General features: G+C 40.1%; 1 protein-coding gene across 1 annotated transcript; it reads right to left on the minus strand.

The window, feature by feature from the left end:
* Nucleotides 1–3532: 3532 nt before the first annotated feature.
* Nucleotides 3533–18492, minus strand: Rab32 (RAB32, member RAS oncogene family). The gene is made up of 3 exons (XM_038339347.1): nt 18101–18492; nt 9143–9420; nt 3533–5097 (listed from the first exon to the last, which is right to left on the minus strand). The coding sequence occupies exons 1-3, from the start codon at nt 18342–18344 to the stop codon at nt 4948–4950; spliced, it is 672 nt and encodes a 223-aa protein (XP_038195275.1). The 5' UTR covers nt 18345–18492; the 3' UTR covers nt 3533–4947.
* Nucleotides 18493–26387: the final 7895 nt, after the last annotated feature.

Raw genomic sequence — 26387 nt, forward strand, 5'->3', positions numbered from 1 at the left:
TAATGGATTATTCAAAGTCGTAAAAATAATAATAAAATGTATTTCATTTTGATAATACTTATTCAAAAACAAAAGTTTTCTATTTTTAATTATATTTCTTCTTAGAATAAATATGTTACTTCTTAGCAGGATGTGGACTTGATGTGTAAAGTGAGCAGCAGTTTGGGAAGGAAACGACTCTTTTTAAATAAATGGAGTGTAACAGCTATGACTTCCTTATTTCTCCTATGGTCTCTACATTAAGGAAATAACCAAAAAATGCTAACAAATTGTAGAGGCATTTCATTTGTATTTTAATAAATAAAATTTGCCTGAAGATCAGAAAAGGGAAACAGCTAGCCATTGGCTCTTAACCAAATGAAGCAGAATTAATAAAAACTCAGAGACAGAAATTGGGGTTCACCCTGAGGGTCAGAAAAGCAAAACAGCCAGCCACTAGCTCTTACCTCAACCTCAGACCTGTCTCCAGAAATCTCAGAATGAGCCTGAGACTGAGAGCTGTCTCCTCCCATTTTATAATCCTCTCTGGGGCTGGGATCAAAGGGATGCATCACTGGGATTAAAGCCATGCACTACACTGTTTCTATATCAATTAGTGTGGCAACTGGGATTAAAGGTGTTTGTTACCACTGCCTGGTCTGTAAGGCTTACCAGTTGGGCTGTTTTAAAATCTGATCTTCAGGCAAGCTTTATTTATTAAAATACAAATAAAATGCCACTACAACAAATTGTTTTGCTTCCTGATTATTAACTTTTGCATGTGTACGCAATGTCCGTGTGTGGATATATGAGTGTTTGCATGTGTAAGTGTACACATGTACATGCAGGTGCGCATACACATGTGTGTATTCTCCATGTGGAGACCAAAACTTAATGTCAGGACCTGGGAATCTAACCCTAGGCAAAAACTGGGCATAGCCAAAAATGATTGAGAGCCTTAGCTTCAGTGAGAAACCCTGCATCAAGGAGTTAAGGCAGAAAATGATGCAGAAGGACACCCAGTGTATTCCTGGATTCTCGCATGAACACACATAGGTTTATCAGTATAACTACCCCCCCCCCCCCCCCCCGTCTGTGCTCTATGCTCTAGAATCCAGTTCACGAGTTTAGGACAACAGGCTGGAGGTTGAGGAAACACATGCAGAGACAGACCGACACACGGACTTCTAATCGCTGGTACAAAAGCCCTTCTTTAATAGCACCATGGAGGCTTAAATACAGAGCTGTCAAGGGCTAACAGGTGAGAATCCCATCCTCTGATCCTCTAGGCAAAGCACAGCTTTTAGTGATTTCAATTAGAAGGCTCTATCAGGGAAGAGCAGCTGAAGGCCAGGACTCAATTAGTCCCAACACCCTGCATCAAGGAGTTAAGGCAGAAAATGATGCAGAAGGACACCCAATGTACTCCTGGATTCTTGCATGCACATGGGTTTATCAGTATTCATGCTCGCATAGCATGTACACACATGCTGGTTTTGCATTTCTTTGCTCATTTTTCTTTATTGCTTGTCATTATGATTCCCTGTCTAATCAAATAGGTTGTAAATATTTTGTTTGTTGCTTGTTAGAATTCTGTCTATCTTGTCTTTATTTATATTCTTATGTAATCAAATGTATGTTTTCATTTTTCTTGGCTCTTAGCACTTCAGAGTGCTTAAGAATTTTCTTAGTATTGCCCCCTAGCAGTCCTACAGTTAGTGTAGTTAGATATTTTTTCTCATATTTGAGCAAATTTCAGTATTATATAATTTTGGGAGGAAGTAAGAGAGAATTATGATGTAGACTAAATAGCTAATCAGTGGTAGCAAAACTCTTAAGTGCCTATTGACTTCAGTGGGTGAAAACATATTTTTATTTTTAGTCCATTGTCTAAAGTGCCTAGACTTTATACTATCAATAATTTGCACACAGAAATACAGTGTTATATTTTAATAGTGTTTTGAGCAAATGATAGATTTCAAACTCAGTAATATTTAGCATACTAATTAGCATAGGAGGTTTCAAAATAGATATTGGATTTCCATAAGAGTGTATTTCCAAGAAACCATACAAGTCTAAAGGGAGGCTTGGGAAATTTCATTAAGGAATTCAGTGTTTTGTAGACATATTGAAAAAAATAAAACTACACTTTGGAAAAATCACTGTTCCACAGAAATTGCTTTTAGAAACATGGGATTTAAGGGCCCACACATAGCAGGTAGAAAAATTGGCAACATCTTGATATCAAAGATCAGTGGGGGGAAAAGATACATCTTTTAATTGGTTACTTTATGCCAGTTCTGAGCTAGAGTGTATGTTTAAATATATAACTGCTTCTTAAAGTGAATGAGGAAACAAGGAATTCTTTTCTTTCAATTAGTCCTTTTTATATAATTTAGTCTCAACTCAAATTTTATGCTAAAAATACAAAGCATTAAAGAGTTTAAGATTAAGGCAAAGATGACCAATTCTTTCCCTGAAATGTGCCCAGTACAAAGTCTAAACTGTCTCCCTTGACATAACAGCAATCAGTTTTGTCAGGAACTGTCCTGGACAAATACTGTAAATTAATCCACACTGTAAAGTTGAGCAAATGAAATATAACACTTCTCAGTTTCAGATCATTGGTAATGGACTTACATGTGGCAAATTTCTTATAAAAATTAAAATTGTGTCACATGCAAAAACTTCCAAGTGATTGCTGTCACTTTGGGTAGTTTAGTATTGACTTGATGGTTCTACATTTGGGGTTCGATAGCAATACCTCATACATTCTTCACAGGCTGAGGAATAGCAGAGACATTATAAGGCTTTATTTTACATGAGGGTGATATGCATTTCTTAGAAAGTGAGATTTAATACATGACAAATCATAGGGATTATATTATACACATCAATAAAGCCCTGGTACCCTATTCCAGAAAACTTGGATCTACGAATACATGTCCAAAGGGTTAACATGCTTTCTTTCCATGAACATATAGCATATAGCCACACTTAGGTCAGGCTTAAGTTTGGTGAAAAGAAAGCCTGTGCCTCCTTTATTCTCAGGACACAGAGGACAGAACAATAGCATTTCTATCGTTTTCTTCTTCTCAGAATACTAGGCTTCATGTTCACATGGTTCAAGAGACAAATATGTCCAGTATTTCATTGTTTTAGCTTTAGGCTATGACACTAAGGCTCTTAAATTTCTTTAAAGAAGTTGAATTTTTTTGCATAATGTAAAAAGCCCCTTAAAAATAAAATTCAAGGTGCTTAAGGGAGTGGCTTAGTGATTAAAGCACTTGTTGCTCTTGTAGAGGATGTGGGTTTGGCTCCCATCATCAATATGGTGGTTCACAACCATCCATAACTCCATTCCAAGGAATCCAATGTTTTTTTCTAACTGCCACAAATACTAGGTGCATATGCACGCGCAAGCGCGCCCTCTCTCTCTCTCTCACACACACACACACACATACACACACACACACACACACACACACACACAAATGCAGCCAAAGCACACACATAAAATAAGGTAAATAAATCTAAAAATTTCAACAGAAAACAATTTTTTAAAAGAAATTTTATTCTTTTTGGAGAAAGGCTCTTGTGTAGCCCAGGCTGTTCATGAGCTCGCTGTGTAGTTGATATATGCCTTGAACTTCTAACCATTTGTCTCTGTCTCCTGCATGCTAGTATTACAGGTTAACTCCAGTTAAACACAACATTTTCTAAACCAGAAAGTACCTGCCTAGAGAGCTACATTCATTCAACATACAGGCTTAGGTTAAAATATTTATTCTTCCCTTCCTCTGAGTTAAGAGCAACACAATATTGTACATCTTCCAAAAGTGTCCTAGGCATTATATAATTGGTATCTGAAACCATAGACAAAATGATACATGGTTTATTTTCTTTCAGGTTTCATACTCTAGAAACTTGGATGTAATTGCATATACTTTGGGAAAAAATTCTCCCCCCTGACAGATCTGGAAAGACAAGTTCCACTTAGTATTGCTATGCCTTCAATAGCTCTAGGCTATAAATGGAATAGAGGGCAGAGAAGGAATGTTCACTTATAGTTTACTCCTGGAGAGGATTCTGAGGGAGACAACCATACAGGTAAGGTGCAAGCACCTTTTAGCCCGCCCAGTACTGCAGACCTAGGGACTATAACATTCTAAGTAAGCACTCTATCATTGAGCCCCAATCCCAGCTCGGTACTTTCGATTAACTAAGGAAGGGAATCTTAAGATGTTTCAGAACAACTCAATTATACCCCAGCTATCAGTCCTAGAAACACATTTTGTTTGTTTTTGCTTGTTTGTTTTTTGAGACAGGGTTTCTCTGTGTCCTAGCTGTCCTGGAACTTGCTTTGTAGATCAGGTTGGCCTAGAACTCAAAGAGATCAGCCTTCCTGTGCCTCCCGAGTGCTGGGATTAAAGGCGTGCATCACCACCGCCTAGCTCAGCTTAGACTCATGGTATTTAAGGACAAAATTTTACAGGAAGTGCAAAGTACCCTTCTCTCCCCACCTTGAAGTACAATGTTTTGACTAGGAAATAGTTGCATGGGACCTTCAAGTCTGTAGGTAACAGCCTATAAGAAAAAAAATCATGGTTAGGTAGGATGAACACAGGAACAAAGACACTCAAAATGTCAGGAACGTTGTGGGGACGTTTTTTCTGCTATTCCAGTTCTTACACTAAAAGCTAACATTTGAACTTGCTGTAGAAAAATGTTTCCAAGGCTGTAAACATTACTCTGCATTTAACAGTACAAAAAGAGCCTAGGGATCATTTGGTAAGTCACGGGGCCTCTAGTGGGAACAGTTCTCCGCGGATCTCCAGCTTCGCAGGTGCAGTTCCTGTGCAGCTGAATGATAAAGCACGCCCGAGGGGATTCACAGGTCAATGGCTCCTGAGCATCCCCAGACACACGCAGGACCAAAGAGAGAGCACAGAGGACGCGGAGACACATTTAGCAGCACTGGGACCTGGCCTTCGTTGGGAGGGGCTCATTGGTTAGTTTAATTTTGTCCATGTCGTTTTCTTCCCTAGGGAAGCTTTGCTGGTTCGCGAGGATCTTTTCCACCAGGAATCGGGTGGCCTCGTCGATGTTTATATTATCCTGCAATAGGAGAACAGAATGTGGAAGATCGGAAGTAAATATTGAGTGTGGTAAGGAGACTAGGAAGACATGCCAGAGGGCGCTAGACACAGCAGCATACTGGGTAACCTCTTCTCCAACGCTAGGTAGTGTCTGCTGCACTGAGAGCCCAAGGCATTTGTTTAATTAATTTGCTATTTATTCTTTGAAAATTTCATACATGTATAGAATGAATTTCAGTTATTTCCACTTGCATTAATCTCTCTTACCCCTTCCTTTTTTCCCAGAACCCCATCTTCCTGAAAAGTCTTCCTCCTGTTTTCATGTTTCTTTTTGTGTGATTCATTGAGTTAATTAGTGTTATTGCCCAGCACAAGTGGTAGGCTATTTATGGAAACACAGGAAAGGTTTTAATGGTTACACCACTTCTGTAACCTCAAGTGACATCTTGGAGAACACTGGCCACAGAATCGCCCTCGGTCTGGCTCTTTCTAATATTTCCTTTCGATTAAGTTCAAGTTTCGTGTTCTTGATGGGAAGTAGACGGGATCACGTGTCCTCAGAGTGCAGGAGACACGTGGATTAAGGTCATTGCTGCCCGGCTTCCTGTTCAAAAGTTGCCACCCCACCTTCGGACCTACTGCATATAAATAGGTAGACATCCTGTTTCTTTCATACCTTTCCTCCCTAACTTTAGCATCTTTTAATTCTCTTCTAATGCAGTTATCACTGCAGTCTTGGAAGCTGTCATTTTGTTTGCACCAGACCTTTTATATTTACTAGTCAGAACTCTACTGTGAGGAAAAATGTATTTATTGTTTGTTTGTGCACATCATGCTATCAATTTTACCCATTAATTTCGTTTGAAAAATTCTTTGTTTAGTGATTGGCATATAGTTCTGTAACTTCTAGAAGCAAGGTCTGTGCTCTTTGTGAGATGTCCACACTGTTTTGTGAGTGCCTTCTTACTTGCTGGCAATACAGACTATCTCAAGCTTATCTTCACTTTCTATTCCCATCAGCCATGGAATAATGTCTTTCTCCTGGAATCTCCATCTGTTTATTTAAAAAGTTGTATTCACAAGTCAGATTAGGAGAGTTCATTTTTTACATGGTATTATTGCCTCCAGTCCTTTGGCTGAGAGAGCTATTGAACACATACGTGCATACACACACACACACACACACACACACACACACACACACACACCTCACCTACATCTTTTAAAATATATTTATAAATATTCATGAAAAGAAATGCACACATACAAATACACACATAGATTTATGAATAGGAAACTATTTACATCAACGTCTCCAACCAAATCCAACATTATGAAATTTCCTACCCCTTTATTTGCACAAACTTCCTCAGACGGCAGGCCTGTTCATTTGGGAGGGATATTGCTTATTTAGGATGCTTTCACAGTGTAGACTGGTTTGAGATCTTTACTCCCAAGATAACTTTAACACAAGTAACAATCTTTGAATTTCCAAAAGTGTCATTCAGTTCTTGCCATTCCCATTCTCCATTCGTTATTTTGTTGCTGCTGTTGCTGTGATACAACACCATGACTCAGGAAACTTATGGAGGGAAGGATGTATTTGGGTTCATAGGTGGGAGATTACTCAATGTAAGTTCTCATCAGAATGATGAAAGCAAATGATGAGCGATCACATCACAGGGCAACCATCTGTTGAATAATGATAGAGTCGCTGGCAAAGGAAAGTCCTGGAGGCGGAAGTGCATGGTACCAGCCATATACCATTTTGATAAATACGACATCTTATGTTCTCCTTAGTTTTGTGAACAGACAGATAGTTGTGGTGGATGAAAGATGGTGCCGTCACCCTCATGGGCCAGGGCAAGCTTGTCAACAAGCAGGCAGGCATGGTGACTGGAACAACTGGCTGAGACTAAGAGATCATACCTTAAACCATAAGTAGGAAGCAGAGAGAGAAAACTGGGAATGATATGAGAGTTTGAAATCGCAGGGCTAGTTCCTGGTGATGTACTTCCTCTACACCTCCTAAGCCTCACCAAACAGCTCCGTCAAATGGATCTGTATTCAATATATGAGCCTCTGGGGATATTCTCCTTCCAACACAGGTCTCTAGCAGTGGTTACTCAAAGCTGAGTGGGAACATAAATCCCATATTGTAGTGAAATGGGTTGGAAAGTTCGGTATCAAAATCCATTATGTGCCATAAAGGAGAAAAGACTAAATTTGTGAGCTCAAAACTTCCTTCTGACTATGTATCTATTAAAACCCACACCACTAAAATTCAAGCAAAATATGATATGAAGTTATGATATGAAGTTAGTTGCCAACACCCAGAAGTACATCTATTAGTAATACGTAATACTTAAAGCCTTGATATAATTTTCCAAACCTTTAAAGTAAAACTTCATAGTAATTTTTTAGATTCTAGACTCTAGAAGACTCCTGAATTGCCACACAGGAGACCAGGTGGAAGTCCTTCCTTGCATATTCAAGGGAAGCATTGAATTATATGAAAACGTTCATTTATAAATAATATGTTTCTCTCCCTCTTCTATATAATATCTTGTCTAAAAATACAATAAAGCCAATCACTTATACAGTGTCAAATTATAAGTCATATGACAATCATTTATGAATCTTATTTTTGCATAAAGCTATAATATTTTAGCTAGAAGATCAGCTGAATCCTACATGGAATTTTATGTGCAATATAGGAAATTCCTCAACATATATATGTAGTTGTACAGATACTACTCTTCAGTGGGAAGTTAAAGCCAATTGTCCAGCATGTACTCAGAGCAGAGAGAGGCACAGTCCTGGAAAATTCAGTCTCTGAAATGCCTTTACTTCTTCTATGATTTCCTCCTTCTTACCAGGCTAAAAACTCCTGCAGGACCTCTTGGCCCCATCTTTCTTCCACCACAACTATCTGTTCATGAAACCAAGGACAACAGAAGATGCCATATTTATCAAAACAGTGTATAGCTGGAACCACTCAATTCTGCCTCCACGGACTTTCCTCTGCCTGCGATTCTGGCATCACTCCATGCTCAGAGGCTGCCCTGTGATGCGGTCGCTCATCATGTGCTTTCATAATTCTGATGAGAACTGACATTGAATAATCTCCCACCTTGAGGGTAAGAGCCCAGTAGAGTTGAAAGCAACCTGACAGGAATCCTGGAAGCCATCACTCAGAAAGAATATTTGGAGGAAAAATGGTGTGGACACACACACACACACAGATGCGCGCGCACACACACACACACACACACACACACACACACACACACCACGCATATTTTAAGCTGGGACAGTATAACAAATATGCAAATTAAGGAGTAAATGCTAATCATAGAATTTCTCAAAAAGGCTATCATTTTTTATGAGAGTCTGATGGTTATGAGTTGTCTTATTTGACAATGCCAGGGACTACAACTCTCCAGTATAGTGAATGTACCTCAGATTTTTTTTTTTAACCTTGGTTTTCTAGTTGCCCCATGGTTAAGCTTTTCAAAATTTATCTTAATTGTTTTTATTTTCTGGAAAAGAAAAATAAAACACAGTTTCCAATAGCAGGAGAAAACAATCCACTCAACTATTCAGGAAAAAGCACATAGTAAATTTGCTCTTGCTTAAAGTTCTTACAGTCAATCCAACTTGCTAGTGACTATTCAGTACGAGTTGTCCATATGACATTCATCTTCTAAAGACATTTTCTCTTGTTCTTTGCCTTTTTCAAAAGTCATAAAGTGTTTGTCTTTGACAAAACACCTTATCTCCCATTTACTCCAGTAGCAGAAGAGAAACACCTTGGCTAAGAATACAAACTTATAGAAAATGCCATGCAATTTCCTGAATGACAGTTCTGCTGGCCTATTCACGGCTTGGCAAGCTAACTTTGAAAGCACTTCTGCTTCCGAGATGGAGATTGTCACATATCCACACTATGCTTTTCTGACTCTGTGCTTACAGGACTCTGAAGAAATCTGTCTACACACTTCATATCCCAGCCTAGTCTGACAAGGGTGTCAGAAACAGATCCGTCAGGAAAGCTATCTCACCTTGGCAGAGGTTTCAAACCATCCAGTGAAGCCGTGGTCTTTACAGAACTGGTCCATCTGGGAATGACTCTGGCTGCCCTCCTTCTTCTGGTCACACTTGTTAGCTAGGAGGACAGCAGGGATGGGGCTGCCATTGGGAAGGTGGACTTTACTATCCAGATCACTTTTCCATTTTAAGACTGCCTCAAATGTGGAACTTCTTGAGAGATCAAAGACAACAAATGCTCCAAGAGCTTCCTTGTAGTAAACTCGGGTCATGTTGCCAAACCTTTCTTGCCCTGGAAATGAATACAAAAGGAGGTTAAATGTTCATAATGGTGAGGGTCATAGCTAGCGGCAGTTATATGCTCAAGGATCCAAAAAACTATTCTGAGAAGCAAGCATCACTGGTGTTAAAGACATTCAGACAGAACATGAACTTAACAAAAGTGGTTGACAATTTGCTTGATAGAAATTAGTCCTTTGTAGAACATATTTACCATAAACTTCAGGATTCCAGTAGTGCAGTCTGCACAGAGAGCCAGTTTTGCTTCTCTCCCATTAGTCTGAGAGAGGTGTTGGGGGGAACTGAAAGGTAGAAGTGGAAGAAGAAACAAAAATAGACTATGCTGAAGTTTACAGAATACAGATAGGTGAGGTGTTAAAAGGCCAGTCAAAAACATCGGGACTAGACAGGCAAGAAGACAGCTTGTGATCTCAGTTCGCCTTCCCTTTATATCTCAAACCCATATCTTATGTGGGATTCTCCTCTCTATGTTGTGATTACCATTAATGAATAAAGAAAACTGTCTTGAGCCTGTGATAGGGCAGAACTTATGTAGGCTGAGAAAACTAAACTGAATGCTGGGAGAAAGAAGGGCAGAATAAGAGAAAAGCCATGTAGCATGGCTAGACACAGATGCCAGAACTTTACCTGGTAAGCCAATGCCATGTGGCGATACACAGATTAATGAAGATGGGTTAAATTAAGATGTAAGAGTTAGCCAATAAGAAACTAGAGTTAGTGGGTTAAGCAGTGATTAAATTAATACAGTTTCTGTGTGATTATTTTGGTTCCAGGAGGCTAGGAAAGGAACAAGCAGCCTCCCTTCAACACATGTCTACCTATTTTTGACCCAGTACTTAAATTGTTCCCCTCTTAGAAGCAGTCACTGGAAAATTCATGCTTTCCAAACACAGCTGGCTGTATGATTGTGAGAAGGTTCAATGCCCAGTTCTTTAGATATAATTATTTGAAAAGAACTGAGCTTCTGTTAACAGCTCAACTAAGTCTGCTGCTCAATATAGTACTGTCTGAACATCCAGACAGGCCTGAAAAACATGCTGTTGTTATGTGCTGCCAAACATATCTTTCCCGTAACAAGGCCACCAATCCTTATCTGACAGATGAAAAAAGGGACAAAAAGATGCATGGTCTGGATCACAGTGACACTCACCAAAGGAGACAGCCTTCTGACTCCTTCATGCCTACAGGCTTAAGGTTCTGGACCACCTTACGGTTGTCTTGAGTTCTTAAGCTCATATATTTGAGGTGTCAAATTGCTGACTAGATTCAGAGGGGGAATGAGTGGCAAGCAATGAGAATCTAAGATTATCACCTTGATCTAAGACAAAGGCATAGTTACAGCACACTTTTCTGCTAAAACACATCAAGAAACAAGCTTCATCTACATCTTTGTTGCCATTTATTCACATAAACACAAAGCTACTACAGACCGCAAATACCCTTCCTCCTCCAAATTCTATCATATCGTCATATTTCAAATATTGCTGTAGCTTGTGACTCTTCATATGTCCAGACATCTGGATTTCTTTACAATGAATGGTCATCTGTTAGGACCTGCCATGTTCACATTTTATTGGTAAGATAAATCTGATTTTAGCTTATCTGTTTAGCTCATTCGATCATAAGTGGTGACGTTTATGGCATCTTAGCCTTGTACCTCTCTCTATAAATGTACATTGAACAATGACACCAATTCATTCACCCAGGATATTTTAACAGGTAAGGGTAAAGTCACCAAGTCTTCAAAAACAACTAGACAGATGCATTGAAGTTGTTTGGATTTCATTTTCTACTAGTGAGCCTTTAGGAATTCACTGTTACTAACTTGAATTATAGAACCTGAAGGGGTTGTAGCCCCACTAAGACAAAGATAGCCTTAGGTTAAAAAAGATGGGAAGATTAACATTGTAGGATAATTACATAGTTCTCAGTTTGACCATCCTTTGAATTTCAAAAAGATGAGGTGCCAAATTAGTAAAAGGATGGATAACTATATAACTATGTGTTTCCAAAAAAAAAAAAAAAAAAAAAAAAACTGTTAGGCTTTCACAGTTCTTGATTTTTTTTTTGTCAAGCTCCTGAAAAATCCCAAATAATTTTTTTGTTAATCAAAACTTGTGGTATTAAAAGATGTACTCATCTGCCCTTTCTGATAACTCATTCAAAACAAGAAATGCCTATGATAAGGAATTTTGGGGGAAGATATATTGGCTTAGAAATGTCAGCCAGAGTCTCTGAGATGTCAAGACTAGAAGGAAATTTTCCCTGACAGGCCTCATATCAGAAAGCAAACAAACAAACAAACAAAAACAAGCCCAAAACAAAAAACCTTGTATGCTAAGTGAAAAAGGTGTTGGTTATACAATTAAGCAAATGAAAAGGGGAGAAACTGCCTGGGGACCAAGTGTCAGTGACTTTACCCAGTGAAGATTTGTATCCAGAGTAAGTTGGGAAGAGGATTTTCAAGCAGGAAGAGAAAACAGTCAGTTAACAAAGTCATGAAAACAGTAGAACACATTTTACTAGAAGACAGACAATCCTTACCCAGGCTGCAGGGCCTGGCTCGGGACCTGATGGAGTCTTTGCACATGGAACAGGTGGGTAAGGGAGGAAGTGTGTCCTCAGTAGTTAGGGGGCCTGAGGAAGTTTAGCTTCCTGTAGAGTATGCATGTTCAGAGTTAAAACTTGCACTGGTAGGAAAATCGATTGAAACCCATGGGCCCGCCATCCTAATGGGTATGCTGAACAAGTTCATATTAGTTCAGCGGCAAACCTGGGCAACAGCCAAATCTAAAATAGACATTGCTGGTTGAAACAAGGAGACAGGTGCAAGTGTCCACTTAGGCCAGCTCTCTTATTTTATTGATGAGAGAATGGAGTCCCAAGAAGAGACTCAAATTCTCTGGGTTAATCACACTACTGTGTCATCCAATCTACCGGACATTTGCTGGAACAGATAAATTTCTGATTGTGTCTTGTGTGGTGAAAGAGATTCTTGTTAGTAACAGTAGCTAAGAGTGATATTCTTAAGCACACTACGGTGCTGCTACAATGTCACCCCTCCCCACACTCCCAGTCACCTCCTGCTTACTACAGTAGCGGAAGGAAGATACCCTATTGCAGAGTGCACCAGTCACTGATACTAGGGGTAGCCTTTGCCATCTCCATTGCTGCTGACATACTGACAGCACATTTTCAATGACTCTCAAAATGTTTTGTCTCTTAAACAATGTGTTGCTGCCTCAGGAGGAAGGCATGTTGATTATAACTTGAGATTTTGGCAACCATGAAGGATGAAAAGGGTAAGTGAAGAGGCAGAGAGAGTTGATGCAGGTTCCAAAGATATCACACAAGCTCCTACATATGCAAATGCCAAAAATCTTAAAATATGCAAATTGGGAAAAGATTAAAATATTTATCTTGCTATTTGGGATACTCCCCATTAATGACAACGAGGAGGATCAAACAGCAAAACTAGCATTTTCCGAGGAATAAATATTCCTATTTGGCTAAAGAAAAAAAAATACACAAAAATCTTTCATCTTACCTCATTGAAACAAATGAAAATCTTAATAATGAATGTATTTTCCTTGGATTTAATAAAGGAAATACCACATTCTGCTGTTGTGAGAATGCAATTCACAGAAGCTTGTTTTTTGTTATTTCCATCATGCCTTTTGCTTGGGTTGAGTCTTTCTCCTGATAATCTAAATGTTTCTAGTAATATTACTTGAAACTCAAAATAGAAATTTCATAACAAAAATCAAGAGCAGTAGAATAAAATGGTGCGCAGTTTCTCCTCTTTTAGATATTCACCTCTTCCCCATCCACTGAGAGTAAACACAAGTTACTCAATAACTACTCAAGGTGACTTGGAAGAAATGTTCGGCTTCTAGTTAGCAAATGGACAGTCTCTTAAATAAAATCCTTAAATCTCATGCTGCATTTCAGAGACAAAATACTCTCAACAGGCAATCTCCTATCGTAGATTATAAGAGAATCATTATCTATGAAAATAAAAAAAACTTTGCTAATTTCTGTTCAAACTCATAACTGCTTTAAAAGATTAAGACATTGTTCCTTTTCCTTTAAATAAATCTATTGAACAGGAACAAAAACTATCTTATCTTGGTATGTAAATTGCTCTTGTGTCCATAAACTAGCCTCCAGCAGAGGCTCTTGGGATGGCCTCATGGAGGATGAGGATGGCCTGAGGTCACTTCGGTGAAAGTACTGTGAACCTGGGAAAGGAAGTGAAGGACGCGGAAGATGTACCGGCAAGGGAACATGGATGCCAGGCAGGCTGTCGGATTAAGTGGTGAGCTCGTAGGGTGTAGTGGGGATGTGGGTGTGTTGCCAGGGTGCAACAGAACCCAAGATAGAACAATGTTTCTCAGCTTTAGTATAAATCAGAATCACCAACAGCGTTTGGTAGGTGACACCCTTCCAAGTGCTTTGAATTCTGATTTGGCAGGTCTGAAAGAGGGCTAATTGTTAGCCCCAACTTCCCTGTACAGAATATTTTGGAGCAAGCTCCCTGCATAGTATGAAACATGAGCCTTTATCTCCAAACTGTGTTTGCATGTAGGCATGCCCTTTTTCTACTGCACCATGGAAACAAATAATACAGTCTTGGAATAAGTGAGACGTGGCAAGCCAGTTTTTGTCTATGAAGATTTTATGAAACTGTACACCAGTCCTGGAAGACCTAACCCCAGACTTATGTGTGAAAGAAGTAGTTCTCCTAAACCAGGCTGGATGAAGACAGTCGTCAGATGGAGCCTAGTCTCCTCACACAGTGGATGCTGAAGAATCTTTTCATGTTACTGATGGTGGATGCTAAGGCCCCTGTCTGAGGTTCTGATGAGAGAGGCTCCAGATAACCACAACAGGAACCTCTGCATATTCAGAATAGCCCCCAGAAGCAATCACGAGTCAGGGTAGAGGATACATAAATTCTATGGACAGACTCCAGTGTGGGTGGGGGGATGATGGGCTGGGAGAGAATCAGGCTGTCTGCTAAAATGACCAATAGACACTGTAAAGCTACATCTTTGTTACCCACTTTTTTTCCCCTTCCATTTCTGTCTCAGAAAGGAGCCACACATGCCTGCTTGCTGGATCAAAGGGAAAAGGGTTTTGATGAGAAGGAGAACACTTGGATACATTCTAAAACATGCTTCTTTGATCTCTGATATCACCATTCAGAAGTCTCCCAGGTTTATACCATAACAGAAAACTCTATATGGAAAGCTTAAAGAAAGCAAATGGTCAGTATAACATATATACGATGGATACAATTTCTCCAAGGATGTATTTGAAAATAACACTTCATTCTTGGACTACAATGCCCACAGGCTTCCACAATGATTGTTTACCAGATACCAGGCAAATATCTAAAATCATTGCTTTGATTTTTTTTTAGGGTATGTACCAATGAAACAGTTTAGAAAAATCTTTCAAAATTCACTTTAAAAAGCTGGAGCCAATCAAAACCGGCATTCTCTGGATAGTAAACCTCATAAGTAAGGAAGCACGATGACTCGTGGAACGAAGGTATGAAGAAATGATAATTGTTATGAGTCTACATTATGAAGTACATGCTCTAATTTAGGTTTCTTCAGTGCAATGAGAAACACATTATTGAGGCCTGTACCAGCAAGTTACTGTGGTCCTTAATTTGAAGGGTTTACATGAACCTGTTTGGCTACCTTTACAGAAAGCAATCAGTAATTCTTGCCTATTACCCTTCTCAAACCTCTTCTGATAGATGACATTACTGTTATGCCTCCGTCCACCTTTACGGCCTCCTGAACAACAGCATTGAAAAGGAACCAGCAGTTGCATCATGTCATGTGGCTGGCTCCTCCTTATGTTTTGCAATTCAGGGAATAAGTACTTTTATTCTTTCAGAATTCAGTATGAGTCAGCGTTGTAATCATGCATGGCATATGCTTAGCCTTGGGGAAGTGTTTTGGCATGGTGTTTATTATACAACTTTTCTCTTATTCAAATGGCATGAGCTAAGCAGAATTCCCTAGTATCTCAAGTGCCCAAATCCAGCACAGTTAAGGCTGTAGTTCTGCAAATTCCAGCCCAAATCCAAGCTATTTGTGTCTCTTGCTATCTGCATATTAAGACAGCATTTCCCAAACTCTGACTCTGTGAGAAAAGCCTAACAGTGTCTAGTGACCACACGTGCCGGCTCAGCTCATATCAACTTAGCACACAAACTAGAGTTATCTGAAAGGAAGAACCTCAATTAAGAACATGCCTCTATAAACTCTGGCTGTAAGGTATTTTCTTAATTAGTGATTGATGAGGGAGGGCCCCTTCTATTGAGGGTGGTGCCAACCCTGGGCTGGTGTCCCTGGGTTTTAAAAGAAAGCAGGCTGAGCAAACCATGAGGAACAAGTCAGACAGTAGCTCGACTTCTGCATCAGCTCCTGCTTCCAGCTTGCTGCTCGGTTTGAGTTCTTGTCCTGACTTCCTTCAGTGATAAATAGTGATGTAGAAGTGTGTTAAATAAACTCTTTCCTCCCCAGCATTCATCTTGGTCATGATGTGTCAGCAGCAGACCCCCAACTAAGACACTAACACCTCTCTAGTTCTTATTTGGAGTTATGTATTTGCTGAATGCTATAAGAGTTTCTACAGAAAAGCAGCAGCTAACATCAGAGATCCCTTTTGAGATTATTAAATGTTTCCTTTTTTTTTCCCCAGAAAAGCTCCAGTTTCAGATTTTGGCAAGAGTGCAAGGATGGTGTCATTATGGCAGATACATGGGCCATACCTCCCTCCTGGCTATGGTGTCAGTTCAAGAAGGATGAAACTGGCTGTCTTGGCAATTTCTTGTAGTTCCAACAGTAGGGAAACTGAGGGAGAGGGATTCACATGGAGGCCAGCTTGGGCTGCATAGAGGGGAAGAGAAAATGAGGGGGCCATGCAAAGAGGAGAGGCGATGTGCAGATAGAAAAGATTCTTATTTATTTATTTTTCCACACAGGGTTTCTCTGTGAAGCCCTGGCTGTCCTGAAACTCACTCTGTAGATTAGTCTGACAACAAACTCACAGATCTGCCTGCCTCTGCCTCCCGAGTGTTGGAACAAAGGGAGGCAAGAACTACTACTTGCTGCTTTTGTTTCATCAAATCTCCAAATGTAATTTGATACTTATTATCATGGTGATTTACACATAATAAAAGAAAATGAATTGTCATTCTAACGGGTTTCAAACCGTCTCTCTGAAAAAGCTGCACTGGGCAGGGTAAGGCGACCATCAGGATGTGAGAAGTTGTCAACAAGCAATAAAATGTTCTTCGGTGTTCTGGGCCAAAGCAGAAAGTATTTCAAATCCTTTGGCCTTAAAGGATGGGCGGCACTTCAAATAGATTCTTTAGCCTTTTTTTTTTTTAATAACCAAGTTGAGCCCATGACCAAATAACTTTCTGTGAGATTAGTATCTATGTGCATAAATGTATCTTCTTGTCTATGTTTGACTCTGCTCCTAAGGAAGTCAGTCTAAAGTTTGCAATCTTTCAACGCTTTATATGGAGCGGCTAGAAGCAGAACATACTACCTGGCAGACAGAAGCCAGGTGTTCCTTCACTCTGCTACCAGCTGTGTAACCACAGCCTCCAAACTTCAGAGTTGGCACTGCCTAAGGCGTTCTCCAGTTAAACAAGCTCCCATTTAACTGCTTCCTGGCAGACAGAGCATCTGAACACGCAATGATTGAACAGGGTAACCTTTGCTACCATTTTCATTAAACTTCACAGAAGGTCCCCTTTTGTTGGATGCCCAGATGGCACCTACCACACCAATGAGAACCCATGGAAGGGTCACAAGTGGTCTCTTAAAGACAATGGCTCGTTCATTCCAGAGCAACAATTGAAAGCAAAAGGAAACAGTTCAGTGTTTGTGGAATGGGGAATTGCCCAATGGAAGGCAGGAGAACTGGCTTAGAGAGGGACTTGCAGCGGGAAAGTTTCAGAACTTTCCCAGCCCTTCTTCAGGGTCACTGGGCCTCCCAAGTGAGAAAATTTCAGGAATGGAGTTTCCCTTCACAAAGGCTTGGCTGGGCTCCAAGATTTTCTCACCCATAGCTCCAACCCCCTCTTAGTAAATTATAAACATGTCTGTTATTACTCAGAGGTAAAATTTCTTGGCTTAAGGAGAAAGAACACCCTTACATCAGCGGGGCACCGACCCAAAACAGATGTTGGGGGAACTTGGTAGAAAATAACCGAGTTTTGTTGGTTTTAGCTGCACTACCAACGCAGTGATCCTCAACTTTCCTAATGCTGCGACCCTTTAATACAGTTCCTCGAGTTGTGGTGGCCCCCAACCATGAAATTATTTTCGTTGCCACTTCATAACTGTAATTTTTCTACTGTTATGAATCGTAATGTAAATGTGTTTTCCGATGGTCTTAGGCGATCCCACGTGAATGGGTCGAAAGAACCACTGTAGTGGAACTCCACGTAAGTCCTTCAGTCACCCAGAACTTCAGCAGGAGAGGGGATAGGCCTCCCAAAGCAGACTTATCTTCCTGTTCCATTCGTTCACATCTAAAAGCGCACCGCAGGGAGTTCAGGCAGAGAAAAGAAAAGAGAGGAGCCAGAAGGCAGAGAAGAGCGAGAGTCTGGTGGCTCTGGGACGCCGCCCGCTTACCCGCGATGTCCCACAGCTGCAAGCGCACGAGCGTCCTGCTGTCCCAGTTGAGGACTTTGAGGGCGAAGTCCACCCCGATGGTGGCCCGGTAGTTCTGGGAGAAGAGCTGGTGCACATAGCGCTTGATGATGCTGGTCTTACCCACGCCGAGTTCGCCAATGACTAGCACCTTGAAGAGGTGCTCGTGGGTCTCTGGAGCCGCGGTGGCAGTCGTCCCCGGGTGCCCCAAGCCCTCGCCCGCCATGGGCACCGCGGCCGTGGAATCTTCCACCAGGCTGTCAGGACAGATCTTTTCTCCGCGCACCCGGAGACGCTTGTCACGGGAGTCACCGGACCCGGAACCGACCGCGCGCAGCCGGCCAGGAGAGTCTCAGTGCACCCTGCGCAGGGTGAGCCTGGTCTGGACACTTCCTCTTCCCGCGGAACCCCTCGTGGTCCACGGCGCCCCCTGCTGGCCACAGACCGCTTGGGGATCGGCCATTGTTGGCCCTGAGCCCCTCCCTGCCTTTGACTTCCAGTAATTGGAAAAATAAAAGGCAGGTAGGTGACTGAACTTTTCAAAGGACTAAGGCTGGGTCGTCTGATAAATCTAGTTTTCATGTGTGAGGAAACTGCACTCTGCTTTCCATAATGAATACAATTTACGTCGTCAGCAACGGTGTGCGAGCATTCCCTTTTCTCCACACCTTAGCCAGCACTACCTCTCTCTCTGTTTTGGTAATAGCTGCCCTATAAGTGTGAGGTGATTGCTGCATGGGGTTTGATTGACATTTCCCTTATGGTTAGGGATGTCCAGTTCCTCTTTCATACACATGCCGGCCATTTGTATGTTCTCTTTAGGAAAATATCCATTCATATCATCTTGCCCATTTCATATTTGGGTATTTGAGCGTTCTGGTTTTGTTTTTTGTGTTTTTGCTTTTGAGCATTGTTTCGGGTGTGCGGCCTATATGTATTTTCTCCAAGTCTGTAGACTTCTTTCTTCGTTGTGCTTTGGTGTCCAGAGACTTCTCTGTTTAATGAACTTCCATTTGTCTGTTTCGGCTTTTGCTTTGGGGTGATTTCCAATATAGTTGCTAAGCTCAGTGCCAGCATGTGACCCAGAAATATGTCCTTTGAGGATATACTCTACAGAAATGAAATCAGGTCCTCTTGGGAGGTAAACACACACCTGAAATCATTATAGTGTTATTCACAGTAGCCAAGACGTGGAAAGAACGGAAGTGTTTATGAGCAGAAGAATGGAAGTCGTATTGAGTAAATACACATATTTATACTTACATATATGTTTTTGTATATACACAACGGAATATTATTCAGTATTAAATGGATGTAGCACAATAGGTGAAACCAGAGGACACATTTCTAAATGAAACAGGCCTGACTTGGAATGAAAAGTGTTACACTCTACTATTTATTATTAGATGCCAGATGTTTCCCTAGTGAAGGGATTAGCCTCGTCCCCTACCTCACCCCACCCTAAAGCTTCTTGGCCATTTCAGGCCCTTCATCCAGCTGCAAAACTAGCAGGTAGCTTCCCAAACGTAAGACAGGATAACAAGATTAGCATTCTGTTTTCCAGGCCCAAGGTAACCTGAACCACAGCCTTATATTATATCAAGTACCTCAACTAAGCAGTTAAGCTCAGATTCCCAGCTCTAAAAGTTTATACAAGTGGGGAGTATTCTGTGTTCTGTGAGATATTGTTGGATCTCCTCTGCTAGCTTCTCCTGCCCCAACTGGCACACATACCCCAACACCCACACATCTACACACACATCTTGATTTTGATCCCTTTGCCTAAGTACCCAAAGGTGGAATTTCTGGATCATATAGTAACTATATTTTCATATATGTTTTGGCAAAAACTCCGTACTATTTTCCACAGTGCGTACAAAATTCTTATTCACAGAGGTTCAGAAATTCTAACATGTCCCATGTGCTGTCCCATGTACTTGGGCTTAGAATTCAGTCATTTCTGTCTGCTATACATCTGACTCACTTGGTGTGGTTGTTTCAACGTAACTGGCCCCCATAATCTCATAGGGAGTGTCATTATTAGGAGGTGTGGGTTTGTTGGGGTGGGTACGGCCTTGTTCGAGGAAGTATGTCACTGTGGGGGTGAGTTTTGAGGTTTCCTATGCTCAGGATAGCTCCCAGTGTCTCCTTCAACTTCCTGCTGCCTGCAGGATGTAGGATTCTCAGCTACTCTAGCACCACGTCTGGATGCACGCTGTCATGCACCCACCATGATGAAAATGGACTAAGCCTCCGAAACTGTAAGTGAGACACCCTAATTAAACGCTTTCTTTATAGGAGTTGCCATGGTCATGGTGTCTTCACAGCAATGGAAACCCTAAGACACTCGAAGAGCTAGTTTCCTAAGGAACCCAAACTTCTATTTAATCTTTTAGAAGAAAAACCCTGCAATCTGCATGTAACAAATAAACAAACCTTCAGGAGCTTGAGGCACATACTTGATTTAAGGACAAGAACTTCTAGCCAGGTGGTGGTGGCGCACTCCTTTATTCCCAGCAGTCGGGAGGCAGAGGCAGGCAGATCTCTGAGTTCGAGGCCAGCCTGGTCTACAAGAGCTAGTTCCAGGACTTTGGAGCACCAAAGGTACAGAGAAACCCTGTCTTGAAAACCCATACATACATGAATGTGTGTGTGTGTGTGTGTGTGTGCGCACGTGCATGTATTGGATAGTATATAAGTTGGAGATGTTTACAAGTTAGGGAGAATGGAAAAAAACCTTAGAATTCTGGATTATTTTAATGGGGAAACAGTTTTTGTTTTGTGTATAACAAAAATGCAACTGAGACTTGTGAATGGCTGTTTTGATTTGAAATGAATTTTCCAGTTATTTCATCTAAGAGTGGCTTCACATTATATTTCCACATAAATACCTTTTGCCTCTTTGAAAAGAGGATTTTGTTTCATAACCTTGAACTTGAGATGTCCTTGCTTTAGCGTCCCAAGTTCTGGGACTTCAGCTGTGTTCTACCACGCCCAGCCTTCCTTTTCCATCTGTGTTTGCCTTCTCTTTCACCTAGAATTTCAGACATTTACCCCAACTCAGGCTTTTCAAACCAAATGCTTTCCATCCTTTATATGTTACATAAAAGGTTTATCTGATCTTTCTACTCCTGAAGGATGTATATGCGTATTTGTTGATTTAAAAGCTTATTTTTGGCACTTGAAATAGAAAGAAACAGAGTGAACAAAATTCTTGATCTCAAGGGCTTCATGTTGGAATGAGTCCAGGAGAAGCAATTTCAAAAGAATCAGACACATTTTTTGAGCATGTGCTTTATGAAAAATAAAATATTATTTAGTGATAATCATTGAATGGGAACTAACCAGCCTGGTATTCCTAAAATAAACGTTGAAATAAGTTTAAATTAAGTTTTGCTTGATGCTCACATTAAAAGCAAGCTGTCCAGGCTCATCATTGAAAAGGCAGAGTTTTCCTGTGCTCTGTAGTATCTTCACCTAGTTCCCATGTTCTCTTAAAAATGTCCGTTTCTGTGCTCCCTTCTCTGCTGCTAGTTTATGTACCAGAATTGCACCAATCCTGATGTGATTACTATATCTTTATTATGCAGTTTCATCTAAACCACACCCCTTTCTTCTGTAATCTGTGTTTGTATGTACATATGTGTGTGCATATGCAGTCATGATTTTGCAAGTACTGTGTGTGTGTGTGTATGTTTCTGAGAAATTCTGCAATCCTTCAAAATTGCCTTTATATTCTGGTTTCCAGCTAACGTCAACTTTTGTAAACACACTTCCAGGTCTTTTTTTGGAACAAAAATGTATAAAACTCATTAGTTTGAGGAGAATTGATCAATACAATATTAAATCTTTAAATATATTGATATTGTGCAATAATTATACACTATTACAATAATGCATGTAATAATGCAACTATTACTATCGTTCAACAATAAGGTGAGGCTGTAAACTTTATGCATTTAGGTATATGTATAGAATGTACTTTGTATTATTCCTAACATGTGTTATATAATATATATGTATATATATATATATATATATATATATAATGTTCTTTGATTGTATTCATTTTTCTATTCTTCTATTCTTCTCTTTTGTCCCTCTACCTCTTCTTGCTAGTCACATTCTGCAAAGTCAAAGATGTGCATATAATTAATTAAAACTCAATGATTTCCTTCTGCTGTCATTGCTTCAGCTAGAACCTCAAGTACTATATTGAATAGATACAGAGAGAGTGGACAATCTTTTCTTGTTCCTGATTTCCGTGGGATCGCTTTGTGTTTCTCTCCATTTAGTATGATGTTGGCTGTTGGCTTGTTGCCTTTAATTTGTTTATGTATTTTCCTTGTATCTCTGCTCTCTCCAAAACCTTAATCATGAAGAATGCTGTATTTTGTTGAAGGCTTTTTGAGCATCTGATGAGATGATCATGTGGGCTTTTTTTTCAGTTTGCCTTTATGGTGGTTTGCATTAACAGATTTTCATATGTTGAACCATCCCAACATCTCTGGAATGAAGGCTGTTTGGTCATGGTGGATGATTTTTCTGATGTGTTCTTAGATTCAGTTTGTCAGTATTTTATTGACTATTTTTGCATCGCTGTTTGTGAGTGAGAGTGGCCTGCAGGTCTCTTTCTTAGTAATGTCTTTGTGTGGTTTAGGTATCAGGGTAGTTGAGCCTTGTAAAAGGGTTTGGCAATGTTCCTTCTGTTTCTATTATGTGGAACAATTTGAGAAGTATTAGTATTAGCTTTTCTTTGAAACTCTTGTAGAATTCTGCACTGAAACCAACTGGTCCTGGGCTTTTTTTGGTTGGAAGATTTTGATGACTTTTTCTATTTCTTTAGCAGTTATAGACCTATTTAATTTGCTTATCTGGTCTTGATTTAATTTTGGTAAGTGATATTTATCCAGAAAATTGTTCATTTCCTTTAAGATTTCCAATTGTGTAGAGTACAGATTTTTGAAGTATTACCTGATGATCCTCTGTATTTCCTCTGTGTATGTTGTTATGTCCCCCTTTTTGTTTCTGATTTTGTTAATTTGGATATTTTCTCTCTGTCTTTTGGTTAGTTTGGATAAAGGTTTTTCTATTTTGTTGTTTTCTCAAAGAATCAACACTTTGTCTCATTGATTCTTTGTATTGTTTTCTTTTGTTGATTTAAGTGCTCAATTTGATTTTTTCTTGACGTCTACTCTTCCTGGGTGAGTTTGCTTGTTTTTGTTCTAGAGTTCAGGCTTTTTGCTAACTCACTAGTGGGGGATTTTTTTCTAGATTCTTTATGTAGACAATTAGTGCTATTAACTTTTCTCTTAACACTTGTGTCCCATAAATTTAGGTATGTTGTGTAGTCATTTTTATTGAATTTTTAGCAAGTTTTTAATTTCTTTTTTTATTTCGTCCTTGACCCATTGGTGGTTCAGGTGAACACTGTTTGATTTCCATGTGTTTGTGGGCTTTCTGAAGTTAGTGTTGCTGTTGAATTCTAATTTTAAGCCATGGTGATCTGATAAGATACAAGGGGTTATTCCAGTTGTTTTTGCATCTGTTGATATTTGCTTTGTTCATAAACACCTTCAGTAATGTATCAGGATACATTATTAACTCAAAAGAAATCAGTAGCCCTCCTTTACACAGATGATAAATGGGCTGAGAAAGAAATCAAAGAATCATCATCCTTCACAATAGCCACAAATAGCATAAAATATCTTGGAGTAACTCTTATCTAACAAGTGGAAGACCTGTATGACAAAAAACCTACCCCAGGACCCAGCAATCCCACTCTTGGGAATTTACCCAAGAGATGCCCAATCATATTACAAAAGTATTTGTTCAACTATGTTTATAGCAGCATTATTTGCAATAGCCAGAACCTGGAAACAACCTAGATGCCCTTCAGTGGAAGAATGGATGAAGAAAGTGTGGAATATATACATATTAGAGTACTACTCGGCGGTAAAAAACAATGACATCTTGAATTTTGCATGCAAATGGATGGAAATAGAAAACACCATCCTGAGTGAGGTAACCCAGGCAAAAAAAGATGAACATGGGATGTACTCACTCATAATTGGTTTCTAGCCATAAATAAGGACATTGAGCCTATAATTAGTAAAAAATCCTAGAGAAACTATATAAGAAGGTAAACCCAAAGAAAAACATATAGTTATCCTCCTGGATACTGGAAGTAGACAAGATTGCCGGACAAAAAATGGGAACATGGGGGTGGGGTGGGATGGGGGGATGGGGGGATGGGGAGAGAAAAGTGTGAAGTGGAGGATGGGAAGAGCTTGGGGGAATCGGATGGTTGGGATATAGGAAAGGTGGATATGGGAACAAGGAATTATATATCTTAGTTAAGGGAGCCATTCTAGGGTTGGCAGAGACTTGACTCTAGAGGGGTCCCCAGGTGTCCAGGAATACGCCCCCAGCTAGGTCCTTGGGCAGCTGAGGAGAGGGTGCCAGAAATGTCCAGATCCTATTGCCATACTCATGAATATCTTGCATATCACCATAGAACCTTCACCTGGCATTGGATGGAGAAAATGACAGAGCCCCACATAGGAGCACCGGACTGAGCTCCCAAGGTCCTGATGAGGAGCAAAAGGAGGGAGATCATGAGCAAGGAAGTCAGGACCATGAGGAGTGTGTTTACCCATTGAGACGGTGGGACAGAGCTAACGGGAGACCACCAAGTCCAGTTGGAATGGGACTGATGGAACAGGGGACCAAACCGGACTCTCTGAATGTGGCTGACGGTGGAGGAGGACTGAGAAACCAAGGACAACGGCAATGAACATGAACTCTACAGCATGGACGGGCTCACTGTGAACCTTCTCAGTTTGGTTGCTCACCTTCCTGGACTTAGGGAGAGCTGGGAGGACCTTGGACTTAACATAGTGAAGGGAACCCTGATGGCTCTTTGTCTTGGAGAGGAGTGGAGTGGGGGTATGGGTGGAAGGGAGGGGAGGGAAGGTGGAGGAGGAGGGGAGGAGATGGAAATCTTCATTAAAAAAAATGAGAAAAAAAAACTTTAAATATCTGAAGAAAGAAATTGAAGAGAACCCCAGAAAAGGAAAGATCTCCCATTCTTTGGATAGGAAGAATTAACATAGTAAAACTGGCAATCTTACCAAAAGCGATCTACAGATTCAATGCAACGATCATCAAAATTCCAACAAAATTCTTCACAGATCTCGAAAGAACAATACTCAACTTGATATGGAAAAGCAAAAAACTCAGGATAGCCAAAACCAACCTGTACAATAAGGGAACTTCTGAAGGCATCACAATAACCAAGTTCAAACTCTACTACAGAGCTACAGAATTGAAAATACCCCAGTATTGGCATAAAAACAAACAGAATGACCAATAAAATCAAGTTGAAGACCCAGATATCAATTCACATACCAACAAACACCTGATTTTTGACAAAGAAGCAAAAAATATAAAATGGAAAAAGAAAGCATATTCAACAAATGGTGCTGGCATAAATTAACATCAACACGTAGAAGAATGAAAATAGATCCAATCTATCACTATGCACAGAATTCAACTCCAAATGGATCAAAGACCTCAACATAAAATCAATCACACTGGACCTCATAGAAGAGATAATGGGAAGTACACTTGAATTCATTGGCACAGGAGACCTCTTGCTAAATATAACCCTAGTAACACATACACTGAGGGCAACAATTAATAAATGGAACCTCCTGAAACTAAGAAGCTTTTGTAAAGCAAAGAACATGATCAACAAGACAAAGTGGCAGCCTACAGAATGGGAAAAGATCTTCGCCAACTCCACATTGAACAGACGGTTGATCTCCAAAATATACAAAAAACTTAAAAAATTGGTCATCAAAACAACAAATAATCCAATAAAAATAGGGTACAGATCTAAACAGAACTCTCAATAGATGAAACTAAAATGCCTGAAAGACACTTAAGGAAATGCTCAACATCCTTAGCCATCAGAGAAATGCAAATCAAAGCAACTCTGAGATTCTATCTTACACCTCTAAGAATGGCCAAGATCAAAAACACTGATGACAACTTATGCTGGAGAGGTTGTGGGGTAAAGGGAACACTCCTGAATTGCTGGTAGGAGTGCAAACTGGTATAGCTGCTTAGAAATCAGTATAGTAATTTCTCAGAAAATTAGGAAACAACCTACCTCAAGACCCATTAATACCACTTTTGGGTATGAAACCAAAGAATCATACCACAAGGACATGTGCTCAACTATGTTCATAGTAGCATTATTTTT

The sequence above is a fragment of the Arvicola amphibius genome, chromosome 8, assembly GCF_903992535.2.
Source record: "Arvicola amphibius chromosome 8, mArvAmp1.2, whole genome shotgun sequence".
NCBI lineage: Eukaryota > Metazoa > Chordata > Mammalia > Rodentia > Cricetidae > Arvicola > Arvicola amphibius.

What these genes read in the sequence shown, in the direction of transcription:
- Rab32 (XM_038339347.1), bottom strand. Translation starts at nt 18,344, where the DNA reads ATGGCGGGCGAGGGCTTGGGGCACCCGGGGACGACTGCCACCGCGGCT. An exon ending in GCAGCTGTGGGACATCGCGG is followed by an intron (nt 9,421 to 18,100) that starts GTAAGCGGGCGG and finishes ATTCATTTCCAG; the next exon opens with GGCAAGAAAGGTTTGGCAAC. An exon ending in GGTTTGAAACCTCTGCCAAG is followed by an intron (nt 5,098 to 9,142) that starts GTGAGATAGCTT and finishes CTCCTATTGCAG; the next exon opens with GATAATATAAACATCGACGA.